At 36.7% G+C, this 14,120-nt stretch overlaps 1 protein-coding gene across 1 annotated transcript in view; it reads left to right on the top strand.

Moving 5' to 3' along the window:
* LOC131030725 (NEP1-interacting protein-like 2) overlaps positions 1-13,750 on the top strand; it is a 51,501-nt gene extending 37,751 nt beyond the window's left edge. The window contains exons 2-5 of the mRNA XM_057961621.2: positions 2,123-2,301; positions 12,701-12,784; positions 12,918-13,085; positions 13,233-13,750. Of these exons, the coding sequence (XP_057817604.2) occupies positions 2,123-2,301; positions 12,701-12,784; positions 12,918-13,085; positions 13,233-13,355 (554 nt within the window). The 3' untranslated portion in view covers positions 13,356-13,750. The remainder of the gene's footprint in view (positions 1-2,122; positions 2,302-12,700; positions 12,785-12,917; positions 13,086-13,232) is intronic.
* The last annotated feature ends 370 nt before the right edge of the window (positions 13,751-14,120 follow it).

Below are 14,120 nucleotides of genomic sequence, written 5' to 3'. Positions count from 1 at the left end.
TGACATATACAAAAGGAATTCGATATTGATTAATATTGTGAGTGGTGCCGATGGTTATATCTGCTGTTTCATTGCATCGATGGCTATTAGGGAAATCGTGAGTTGAATAGTATTGCAATTGATTCGCACAAAATATTATTCACAATATTTGGGCATCGAAGGTCATGATTTTGCACAGTGGGGATAAGGAGTCTTAACATTATTGACTATTCATATATGTGCTGAAGCACTCATAGTTTCATCTGTTCGTGGGTTCTCTTGAAGTCGTTAGTTCCTTGATCGGCACGGTTGCTTCATGGTCACAGTGGCTACAGGATATCCAAGTCTTTCAGTACAGCGGCAACAGTGTGGGAATAATCATTATTGGCAACTAGTTATATGCCAAGCGCCTCACATCACAGTCACTGTAACTTTATGTTGATTACCTGATTTAAGCCTGGCAGCGGCAACATTCCATTCAGGTGTCCATTGATTCCTTTCTTGAGCATCATTGTGGTGGGAAGATAAAGGGGGGAAAATGTATTATTGGCATATTTCATATCAGGTTATTAGCCTGGGAATATCTGAGTAGTTAAAGGTCAGAATTATGGTTGCTATTTCCAGTAATACTTTCCTGCTGTTACATACCTTATTCTCACTCTTTATTTACTTGTGGATTCTCTGTTTGCTCATTATTGGATAATAAAATAATAAATTTCATTTGTCCAACTGTTAATGGAATTTTTCGGAAAATGCATAGCAAAAGTCTAGTAGAAATCAGTTAGGGATCTTACATTTTCTCTTCCTAATTGACACAAATGAGTTATTATTTTGGTTTTGAATGTTATAATGTTTTTCTTAGATAAAGGGCCCCCACACCCCTTTATTTTATTTTTTACTTTTTTGGTTGTTTTTTTAAACAATGAAATGAAAACTTCCTGGACCATAGCCATCCTTGAAATGGTCGCGGGATGCCCCTTGCCATTTCCGGGAATTTTACAAATGTTCTTAGGATGTTTCCAGTTTCAAAAAAAAAAATTGGGGAAGGTGAGGGGACATTTCTAACCCATCCCGATTTACCCGAAACATGGCTTGCTGGGGATATCCCTATTTTGGCTGGGGACGTGTCCAAGTTAACATAGGACTAATAAATCAACTAGAAATTTAGCGACCTATACATACAGCTTTTGCAACATTTCAACATAGTTATTGCATGTATTGTATACACAATTAGATTTCAGCAAATAAATTTATAGAAGATCCAAGTTGGTAATTGTATTTGGTACAGCTGGTTCATATTTAGGCCACAGCTTGAACGTAAATAAGGTTTCTAATCAGCTAGAGGAAAGTTGCAAGATTGTAAATTGTTACAAGTTTTCTTTTTATCTCCTAACAAAAACTTTCAAGCTGGTGAATAATATTTGGAAAGTTGCAAGATAGTAAGTAGTTACTAGTTGCTTGAGGATTGCAATGGGGATTGCTTTAACTAAATAAAACTTGTCTCTGTCTTTTCATAAATAAGTATTCACTTATTTCCTTTCTTGTTTATGTATCTAATTGCTGTAATTACAAGCTTGCAACTAATCTTGACCCTCGTGAAAGTCATCCAAATTTAGTGTGGAGGTTCATTCCTAAGATTTTTTCAAGAAGAATCTGATTGTACGATATACATGCCTATAATGAATATTTAATTTGTTTATGAGGTAGCCATGGTTACACTGTTACACGTGTTTGGAGATTTGAGTTGCATGTAAGATATTCCATTCTCTGAATAGTTATGGGAAATTTGGAATTATTCAAGTTCAGGAGATACGAAATAGGGTTTTTATGTTACAATTAGGTTTAAGAGTCTTTTTGCAAACAAAATCCCTAGTTTCAGTAATAGGCTTTTGCTTAATCAGAAATATTCAACTGAATGTAAACAAAAAACTAAAATTGCCTATGCTTTTTCAGTTGTTTTAATGGTTTTAACATGTCAAATTTGATTTCTATGATTGTGAAGCAAGTCTTGTTTCTATTAAAATCCCATTGGTAGATTTGGATTGTCGGTGAACTTTCTGAATTGCATTATATAGTGCAGCGAATAAACAATGGAATTCTAGAAACTATTCTGAAATCTATAGATTTTTTTCTCCATTTGCAGCAGGAGCTTTTACTGGAGCTATCACAGGTGCATTAGCAGGCCGAGCCTCTGACAGTGGCCTTATTCGTGGAGCTGGATTAGGAGCTGTGGCGGGTGCTGTTCTATCTGTTGAGGTGTTGGAAGCATCTCGTGCTTATTGGTATTCAGAGCGGTCCAGATCTAGGAGCTCATCGTCAATGGTAAGCAAAGGCAAAGGTTGTGTTTTAGGTCACAACCAAGCCTGTCACAATTTGGTGTATGGGATTCCCATGGTAGAAACTACTCTAGGGATGCATGTGTTCAAACTTTGTATTCCTGAGATTTCGCCTCATGACTAAGCTTGGGATTAGATTATCTTGTGAACTTACCTACACGTAGAGTAACAGTTGGTATGGTTTCTTGGTGCACTTTGGGGAAAAAATCAGAGGTAGGCAAATTTTGGGCATAGGTATTCCTTTTGTGTAGACCAACTTGGGAAAACAACTAGCCTAACTGGTTGAAATAGAGAAGATATTCAGAGAGGGTCTACTAATCATATCTTTCTGTTTACTGTACAAACTAATCTGAATCAAATGTCGTACAAGGGGTTTGATGTAGTGATCAAGTTCAGGAGTAAATTGAGCTTTACGAGTACAACTGTGCTTTTAGTATGGAGTACCAGAGCTTATTACCTGGACAGTATGGTTTCTTAATACATATTGGGGAAAACTACAGAAGCAGCCAAATGTTGGACATAGTAATGGTATAGTTGTTGTGTAGCAATACTTAGGAAGATAACTTACTGTAATAGGCTGAAATAGAGCAGATTTACACAGATGGCCTGCTAATTGGACTTATTGTTAGGCAACTTTACAACCTTTTGGTAAGAAAATGAAAGAACTTTGAAATACGTGATTTCTAGCATGTTTTCTTGTAATTTCTATCTTTGAACCCTTTTATATAGATTCACAAATTTAGGTTAAGGTTGAACGATGAGGGAGGGGAGCTTAAATCAAAACATTTGTAAAATTTTTAAATTCGTAGTTAATCTAATGCTTCTCTCAATGGCTACAATTATTTGACTTAATTTGTAATTTTTTGAACAGCAGCATGCTAATAAATTTCACACACTCAGAACTTGGTAGTGTGTAAAAAAGTGGACTTTTCACTGATATGAAGGGTAAACAGGTCTGAATCATAGCCAAAAGCACTCAGAAATATGAACAACAGTTTGGTAATCAATTTCACAAACACCCAGAACCTGGTGGTGTGTAAAGAAGTGTTCATAATAGTAATAGAATACTATCAAAATATTGTCCTACCAGAAAGAAACAATGAGCTACTTGCAAACAAGTTTTGGAATGATCAATGTCAAGTCTGGAAACCACCGTGCAAAGGTCAAAATTAATTGCAGGTTTGATGTTTGCAGGTCAAAACAGTTACAAAAGGGCCACCAAACAGCAACGAAGGGGCCAAGAAATGCAGGGAATCATACCCGGCAGATCATGCCAGATCTGCAAGAGGTACAACCTGCACTGGGCCGTACATTTCAGGCTGGAAACCACTCATACTCTTTCGAACTCACATGTTTGGGCTGGAAATGAACATCAATGGGAATGGCTAGTGTAGACTAATCAATACAATCAATATTGCTGGTCAAACAAGGGCATCGATTGAACACAAATGTTATATGTTAAGGTTATATAATGTATACATACATGCTTTATCCATGTTTTCATATGAATACAATGTATATATGCATGTTTTATCCATGTTTTCATATGAACATTTAAAACTCAACCTATATATTTTAAATTTTCACTATATTTTATATAGCCATCGCCAAAATTGGCAAAAAAATTCGCTGCCCCGGAAATGCGTCTCCCCGTCTCCTACTTGTAATTTTTGTGCCCTAGATCAGTAATCAGATTTATGTCCTTTAATTATGCCCTAGTTAATCAGATTTGTAACATTTTAGTAAACCATAATTCAGTAAGCTTAGAAATGAAGGAAGTAAACAAGAGACAAACACAAATACCCTGGGAAAACCTCCAAGGAGGAAAACCCCAGCATTATAGACCCACAGGTCAGATTATATATTCTCCCTTAATATCACAAATACAATACTTAGCTTCCTTTCAGATCTGATCCCTTTCGTATGACTGATCTGCACTTCTCAGCTCTTCAAGTCTGCACCAAAACGGCCTATGTCCTCTTGGACAAGTTCGCACAAGCCTAGACAAGTTCGCACACTCCTTGTGTAAATTCGCACCTTTTACTTGCAGAGCTAATTCGCTGAATGCTTGAATGAGTGAATTGTATTTGCAAGATGTCTTTATTTATATGTGTCTTTAGCCTTTATTAATTCAAGTCGGCCTCCTTCTTTTGGCGCCAATATATTTATTGTGGTGTGGAGTATTTAGGGTGGCGTGCAAGTATAGGGCTGGGCTCGATCTTGGGGGCATGTTACCCTTTAGGATAGGGCCCAATCCTAAATGGGTTCGGATGTTGCCTTAAGGCAATCCGAACCCATATTGACCTAGTTACAAACAACACTCCCTCTTAACTAGGGAAGAAGAGAATACATAATCTAAACCTTTAGAGTTACATCTAGCACACAAGCATAGAATGGATCTAGCACACAAGCATAGAATGGATCTAGCACACAAGCATAGAATTACATCTTCCACCTAGCACACAAGCATAGGATGGTTTTAGCACACAAGCATAGGATGGTTCTAGCACAAGTGGGTCTTTACATAATTACAATTATCCATCTAGCACACAAGCTTAGATTGGACACAATTCATTCTTGCACACAAGCAAAGAATGATCAAAGTGCTGCAGATAGAGTCACTGAGATTGGAGCTCCCTCTCAATCAGGATTCCGTTTTCCACAATACCAAGTCTGTCTCTGAAGTATTCGAACTTCACTCTAGATAAGGGTTTGGTAAGGATGTCCGCAACCTGTTCATCTGTGCTAATGTACTTTAGTTGAATGGCGCCTCTTTGCACCATATCCCGAATGAAGTGATAGTGCGTTTCCACATGTTTGGACTGGTCATGGAATACAGGATTTACTGACATCTTTATACAACTTTGATTATCACAATGAATGGTGGTAGGACCACTAGTTTGACCAAATAATCCGACGAGGAGTTTGCAAAGCCACACTGCTTCTCTGGATGCAACAGATGCTGCAATGTACTCAGCTTCTGCAGTGCTCAATGCTACGGAAGATTGCTTTCTACATGCCCAAGAGATCACTGTAGAACCCAAGTTGAAGCAGATACCCGAAGTACTTTTCTTGTCCTTGACACTTCCTACCCAATCTGAATCTGAATAGCCTTCCAAGAAGATTGAAGTGTTAAGCAAATACTTAAGCCCATAACCAATAGTGCCACACAGGTATCTTAGGATGTGCTTGGCAGCCACCAGGTGAACAAGTTTAGGCAAACTCATGAACTGACTGAGGGCATTCACAGCATAACAGATATCTGGCCTTGTATTGACTAGATACATTAATGATCCAATCAGCTGCCTGTACTCAGATGGATCTGCAAAATCAGAGTTAGCTGCAAAAACACTTAACTTCTTTAAGTTAGATTCCATAGGAGTATGCATGGGTTTACAATCCATCATTCTAAATCTTTTTAGAATATCAATAGTATATTTTCCTTGACTTAGAAAAATTTCATTGGATTTTTGCCATACTTCTAACCCTAGGAAGTAATGCATTAGACCTAAATCCTTCATTTCAAATTCTGAGGCTAATTCTTTCTTACATTTTATGATTAATTTATTTTCACCAGTGAGAAATAAATCATCCACATACAAAACCAAAATAAGCATATCATCATTTTAAACCTTTAAGTAAATGTTAGCATCAATATCATTCTTACGAAATCCTAAGCTTAGTAAGTACTTATCAATTCTTTCATACCAAGCCCGAGGAGCCTGTTTGAGCCCATATAAGGCTTTCTTCAACCTACAAACATGAGAATCTCTTTTATGGATTACATAACCTTCTGGTTGCTCAATATAGACTTCCTCCTCAATAACACCATTGATGAAGGTTGTCTTAACGTCCATTTGATGCAATCCCCAACCTTTGGCTGCAGCAATAGCTATTATAGATCTAATAGAAGTATATTTAGCAACAAGAGCAAAAGTTTCTTCATAATCTATTCCTTTCTTTTGAGAAAAACCACGAGCTACAAACCTAGCTTTGTATTTTTCAATACTACCATCAACATTATGCTTAATTTTAAACAACCATTTAGAGGAAACAACAGACTTACCTTTGGGTCTAGGTACAATGTCCCAGACATCATTCTTGATGATAGACCCATACTCTTCATCCATGGCTGATTTCCAAGCATGATGGGACATAGCTTCTTCGACATTGTGAGGTTCAGACTCAATGATATTACACATCACAGAAATGTAGTTGGCGTGATTTTGGAATCTCTTGCTATCTCTAAAGGTTCCTTTGGGAGCAGCAAATCCTTCAGCATCTTGAATCGTGTTTCTAACCCAAAGAGGTCTCTTCTTGCATACCACAATATCCTGAGGTATATCGGTAGAGTGCATGGGTTCTGTTGGGTCATTCTGAACTTCTTGATCCGGAAGGTCAGTGGACGACTCCTGTATCTCAGGGTTAGCATAAACTATTGAATCTTGATTTTCAATCACCATATCATTATTGTTAGACAATGAACCTTTAGATCTTTTGAAAGCAATATCTTCTTCAAAAGTTACATCTCTACTTACCTCAACATACCTTTGACCTGAAATGTAGATCCTGAAGGCTTTGGAAGATTCGTTGTATCCCACTAAGATGCCTTTCTTTCCAGATGGATCCAACTTGGTTCGTTTTTTCTTTAGGCACATGAACATACACCGGGCTCCCGAATATCCTTAGGTGGCTGATGTCAGGTTTGATTCCTGTAAAGGCTTCTTCAGGAGTCACATCCTTTAGGGCACGATGAGGACATCTATTCTGAATATAAACTGCTGTTTTGGATGCTTCCGCCCATAGAAAAGGTTGCAGGTCTTGATCATGGATCATGGCTCTTGCAGCTTCAACAATGATCCTGTTCTTTCTTTCAGCAACTCCATTTTGCTGAGGATTGTAGGGAACACAAAACTCCCTCTTAATTCCTGCTTTAACACAAAAGTCATAGAAACTACCTGAGGTGTATTCACCTCCATTGTCAGACCTTAAACTTTTAATTCGATTTCCTGTAGTGTTTTCAACTAAGGCTTTGAATTCTTTAAATTTGTTTAGGACTTCTTCAAACTCTTTAGATTTAAGAAAGTAGGTCCATGTTTTCTTAGAGAAATCATCTATGGAGATAACTTAATACAGAAAACTGCTAGGAGATGCTACAGACATAGGACCACATAAATGTGAATGAATAAGTTCTAACTTTTCTTTAGCTCTACTATCGCTTTTATGAAAAGGATTCTTTACATTCTTACCCATTGCACAACCTTTACAAGCATCATCATGAGATAAACTAAGTTTCGGCATACCTTTAACCAATTTACCGAGAGTGGGAAGAGCTTGAAAGTGTAGATGTCCAAGTCTTCTATGCCATAGCTCACATGATTCAGTGGCCTCATGGATGAGAGCTTGAATTGGATTAGCTGCAAGCTTATATAAACTATCACATCTATTTCCAATAACATGAGCAGTTTTGAAATTAGATTTATTAGACCAAGCGAGTACTTTACCTTCAGAAAATGCTATTTGCAAACCCTTATCTTCTAAGGCAAAACTGGAAATAAGATTTCTTTTAATACCAGGTACAAAGAGGATATCACAGAGTTGTAAGGAAATACCAGAATCTAGTTTTAAAGAGGTAGTACCAAAACCTTTTACTGAGTATTGAGCATCATCACCGATTACCACATGAAGGTTGGTGTCCTTTTCAATCAGATCTGAGAGATGCTTACGAAAACCTGAGATGTGTCTGGAGGCACCACTGTCAAGTATCCACATATTACTGTCCATAGGAACATTGCTAGATAGAGCAGAGATACAAAGATAATCCTCACTTTGTTCGGCAACTTCATTTAAATTGTCTTCCCTTTCTTTTGGATCATTTTGACAATCTCTGGCATAGTGACCATACTTATCACATCTGAAGCAACGAATGTGAGAGGAATCTCTTGACTTCTTCCTTGGATCATAGGAGGAGGATCTAAAATCTTTGCTTCTCTTTTCTTTCTTCCAATGTCCACCTTTCCTAGATTTAGCTAAGAGAACATGATCATCTGAAGCAACGAATGTGAGAGGAATCTCTTGACTTCTTCCTTGGATCATAGGAGGAGGATCTAAAATCTTTGCTTCTCTTTTCTTTCTTCCAATGTCCACCTTTCCTAGATTTAGCTAAGAGAACATGATTATCTTTGTGAGAGTTCTTGAGTTTTCCTCTTACCTCAATTCGAGATTCCTCTTCGATGCAATCAAATTGAAAACACTCAAAGTTGGGACGATCGGCTCTTCCACCAATGCTACGAATGAATGGTTCCCATTCATCAGGTAGACCATTTAATGCAATCATAACAAGATCTTTATCCGAGATTTGACAATCAAGAGTACTTAGCTTGTCCTTTAGTTCATTGATCTTCATGAAGTAGGCTATGATTGAGTCTTCTTCTTTCATTTTCATGTGAAGAAGCTGCTGTCTTAGAGCAAGAGCCCTTCTGAGGTTGTTGACTTCATACATCCCTTCTAAGTGTTTGATCATTTCCCTGGCAGACGCAAACTTTGATATGATAGTGACAAGATGATTCTTGACGGATTCAATTATGATCTTCCTAGCCTTGAGGGAGTCTTTCTTGAAATGTTTCAGCTCTTTAGCATCTTCTGGAGGGGACAGCCTTTTTTCTTCTACGAATTTCAGCATATCATTCTCTTCAAGGATCAATAGAATACGGACTTTCCAAGCAGCAAAATCAAGGGCTCCATCAAGTCTATCTTGAGACCTCAAACCTGACATTTTAATCTGAAAACAAACAGCAGCTATATGCAACAAATGATTTACTAAAATCTGAAGTTGGTGACACCTTAGCTCTGATACCATGTAATTTTTGTGCCCTAGATCAGTAATCAGATTTATGTCCTTTAATTATGCCCTAGTTTGTTAATAAGATTTGTAACATTTTAGTAAACCATAATTCAGTAAGCTCAGAAATGAAGGAAGTAAACAAGAGACAAACACAAATACCCTGGGAAAACCTCCAAGGAGGAAAAACCCAGCATTAAAGACCCACAGGTCAGATTATATATTCTCCCTTAATATCACAAATACAATACTTAGCTTCCTTTCAGATCTAATCCCTTTCGTATGACAGATCTGCACTTCTCAGCTCTTCAAGTCTGCACCAAAACGGCCTATGTCCTCTTGGACAAGTTCGCACAAGCCTAGACAAGTTCGCACACTCCTTGTGTAAATTCACACCTTTTACTTGCAGAGCTAATTCGCTGAATGCTTGAATGAGTGAATTGTATTTGCAAGATGTCTTTATTTATATGTGTCTTTAGCCTTTATTAATTCAAGTTGGCCTCCTTCTTTTGGCGCCAATATATTTATTGTGGCATGGAGTATTTAGGGTGGCGTGCAAGTATAGGGCTGGGCTCAATCTTGGGGGCACGTTACCCTTTAGGATAGGGCCCAGTCCTAAATGGGTTCGGATGTTGCCTTAAGGCAATCCGAACCCATATTGACCTAGTTACAAACAACACTACTGTCCCTGTCCCGGAAACTCGGGGTTACATAGCAACAAAGAGTTTCTTTCATCATGCATTCTTTGGCCAAGTTTTGATTATGCTTAGTTTGTGGTGAAGATAGATCATAACAACTTTAAGTTCATCCTAGGCCGATGTGACTTGAATAATTAATAGCAAAAATGGGTGAGATTAAGCTTCAAGCTTATGATTTTGATATAGAGTACATAAAGGGTAAAAGAATGTATTTACCCATGCACTCTCTTGAATACGTAGTGTAGATTCCATTTCTGCTATTTTTGTTGATTGGAAGGCTTCAATCATGGGAAAATATTCTAAGAATGTCTTTGCTTCTAACATTTTAGATGAAAGTGTGAAGGAGGGTAGGTACTTAGTAGTAGATGGTCTCATTTTATACAAGGAAAGAATTCTCTGAGTTTCCGAATCTAAGAGGAAGGAAAAGAGTTTGAGAGCTTTGCATGGCGTGCCAATGGTTGGGCATCTGAAGTTCTACAAGACTTATAGGTGGATAAGGGATTCTCTTGGAAAGGCCTCAAGGAAAATGTTCTCAAACATATAAGGGAGTGCATTACTCACCAATGAAATAAACTAGAACATGTTTTTCTTATATGATTGCTACAACCTTTGTCTATTCCCAACTAGAAGTTGGAAAATGTGTCCATGGACTTCATCAAAGGTCTCTGTAAGGTAAATGGAAAGAATTGCATTAAGTTTTGGGTGGTGCTCTTATATAGTGAATTACTTGGTTGATTTTGAAGGCATTACCAATATTCCCTATAATTTCTGCTACAGTTTTAACCATGTGTTCAACTATCAGTTGAAAGATGAAAACACTTGGATGCTGGAGATTGGAGGATGAAATCTGATTTTGTGAAGGCAGTCTCATCTAGAGGTTGTAATTTGTGCTGAAGGTTTATGTTCTGTCATTCTGACAAGCATTTGTATACTGTTTACTTGAAATATTCCACTATATATGAATAATGATATTCAGTTCCCGCACTGTTTGTGAACACTTTATTGGCTGTCCAATCTATTGCCAATTTTTTTAGCTACAGGTAGTCACATATTATTGCATTCGTTAAGATTCACAAGTCTACCTATTGATGGAAATTGCAACAAATGCCAGAGATAGCTCAACTGTCAACACATTGAACAAGAGGCAAACTCTGTTGTCATCTTCTCATGGAAGATCAATCTACTGAGACACACCTTCTCAAGTTGTATGGTTGAAAAAAGCATAATTCTGTAGGAATTACTGTAAAAATTTCATGAACCCTGTTACACTGGCAAAAATGTTTTGTGCAAGGGAATACAAATTTCAAAATATGATTCATTCCAGTTAGATTTGAAGTCTACATTAGCTGAATCAAATATTTCATCGTGCATAAAACTGTAGTGCTGGGCTGCCTATCCTCCATGCTCATCACGATTGCAACCTAAACTTGTGGTCATCATGCCTGCAACTTGACAATATATCACAAAGGTTCAAATATAGAATCTTATTTGAAGATTCTGGGATTTTACTGGTCATTGTGGTTCGAAAACAACTGTATAAAATTGAAATCCTTGATTATTTGCATAAAATAAACTACCAAGCAGACTATAGTGGTGCTTTTGAACGAATTTGAAATCTAGTTTAATATTGAAAGAGAAGCCTACCCACAAAGTCAATCTGATGTTGTCCAAGATTGTGCAGTTATGCTTTTCTGGTGTCATATGCTCATTCTTCAATGGCTAATCAATAATGAATACTTAATTGAAGTCTTCTTGTCATTTACTGACACAGTTTTTGATGTTTCCTATGTTATCTACTGATGTATACATAGTTTCTGGCTGTAATCCGAGCGTCTGGGCAAGAGCAACCTTATTTAATGAAGCATAATCTTCTGTGTTTTCAAGTTTTCATTTGCCAGTAATAGACTTGTATGAGTTAGGGTTCTGAAAAGTGCCTTCTACGTAAGTTGTAAGGATTAATTATATACCCAAACTTTTGTTGGACAAAGCTAGTGCTATCTTTTGAAAGGTGATTTACTATGTTTTGATGAAAGCTAAACTATTTTAGAGACATTCTGTGGACTAAATTACAATGTGCCAAAGGCAATGTTTCACATTGTTGTGTGATAATCGGTTGTTAGTGTTAATCCAATGTCTTACTGACGTAGCCTCCAATGTCTTATTGTGTGATAACTGGTATGGTTTTTGTAATATACAGGTGTTGTTTGTTACAAGTTGGCATCAGACGATTATAAAGTGGGGGTAGCCTGGGTCTGGGCCATGGGTTAGTGAATTATAATACTCATGGATGTTAAGCACATTTTACTTGTGTGATTCTTGTTGCAGTTCAACTCTAGAACTACTTATAATATAATTGGGATGTAATTTTGCATGATACTTCATCAGAATTATGTAAGCTCTTTTTCTTTTCTGTTCTGTTCATAAAATTTGTAATGTTTAAGTTGTGGTAAAAAAATCTTTCTCGAGAATAAATTGACAAACCAGAAGTTAAAAGAGATTTTAAATTGGGAAAAACTTGGGAAACAATCAGCCATATTTAATAAAAACTTTCAAAAAATAGAGAAAAAATTATGCTGAAAAACCAAAAAAATATAAATAAAAGAACACAAAAAAGGTTAAAAAATTTGGGGCGCACAGATTTTTTTTGTGATTAATCATAAGTCTCAATTTTTTAGTTCATCAATTAATTTTGAAAAAACTGGTGATTTGAAAATCAGCAACAGTGGTGAGTTCTGATTAGTCATGATTTTTTGAAGATTTCAGCAACTATGGTTTTGGCTGTATGTACATATTCTTTCACTCAATTTTAATTCTATTGTTTGATGATATGATACATAATTATGTAGGCAGATTTCATTGAAGAGCTCCTTAATGGAAGGTTTGTACAAGAACAGGTTGGCCCAGCAACACTAACTGCATACCATTGGCAGGTTTTTTCCTTATCTTGTGTGAAATAATTATTAATTACAAATATTTTCAAATGTCATCAGCTGAAGTGACCATCGTTTAATTTTGTTGGCTTATATCGTTTTCATGGATAACAGGGGGATATTTGCTTAACAGGTTAGAATTGCAGGGTCGAGCCATGAAGAGATTTATGACATATTTGGAGAAGATGGAATGCAAGGGTTATCTGGGGATTCCCTAGAGAAACTTCCTCGACATCTAATCACCGAAGAAAATAAAAAGGATGTTAGTGGGGAGAACATTTGTTGCACTATATGTTTGCAGGTTTGTCTTATATAGTTTATTTATGTATTTAACCTTTGCTTTAAATTATTTTTTGTTAGATTTTTGGTGGAAATACATGTACCATACTAGTATCTTAGAAATGAAACATTTTATATTTTGTTTTATTTCTTTTTTTGTTTTGTTTAGGACCTTCAACAAGGAGAAACTGCTAGGAGCCTGCCTTTATGCCATCATACATTTCACATGTCCTGTGTAGATAAATGGCTTATGAGGCATGGATCCTGCCCTGTCTGTAGGCAAGATATTTAGCGGTGTAACTGGTAGAAAGTACATACATTGATGTCCGTAAAACACTTTGTCAACTGCTTTTTTGTATATATACATATATGTTATGTTTACACTCGAGAGTCTGTAGCCATAGAATATAAGTTGAACAAATCAACATTCGATAAAAAGCCCATTCTTTCATTATTAGGGGGACTCACATTTAGCGGAAGCAAAGCTGTATTGCTATTGAGGTTGTTATATGAGCTAGAGCAGGTACAAAATTCTTTTTTTGGACTTTGTCTTTTCTAGATTTTGCCTCAAAATATCTGTATATATGGTACAACCTAGAAGGGAAAGGCGAGGCATTACAAAATAACAAAATAGATCTGTTTTTAATGGGGATAAAATGTTACATTTATTGATAGTTTCATTCCTTGCGTCGAGAGACTTTATATACCTTGTGGTGGCTATTTCAGTGATATCCATAAAAGCCTATTCCCGAGATGATACTTTTTCATATTTAGGTTCTTCTTAGCATGCTTTCTCTATAAATTAGATTATACATATCCAAAATCCTTGGAAATTTACATATTGTTTGGTACGTAGGAATTGGCTGTATAAGTAGTTCACCCAAAATAAGTTTGCAAGTCTAAACACATTTTGGTAAAGAATACCAAGTGAGTCTATTTACATTTGGTGTCTAGCCCCAATAGACTATAAAGGCCATACATCTCAAGGAAGGGACTTGGAAAGCCTAAATGGAAGTTGCTTGAATTGCTTCAAAGCAGATCAATCATATCCTACCCG

This window comes from Cryptomeria japonica, chromosome 10, assembly GCF_030272615.1.
Source record: "Cryptomeria japonica chromosome 10, Sugi_1.0, whole genome shotgun sequence".
Taxonomy (NCBI): Eukaryota; Viridiplantae; Streptophyta; class Pinopsida; order Cupressales; family Cupressaceae; genus Cryptomeria; species Cryptomeria japonica.
Note: the sequence above shows the minus strand (reverse complement) of the source record. Positions and strands in the feature narration are given on the sequence as shown.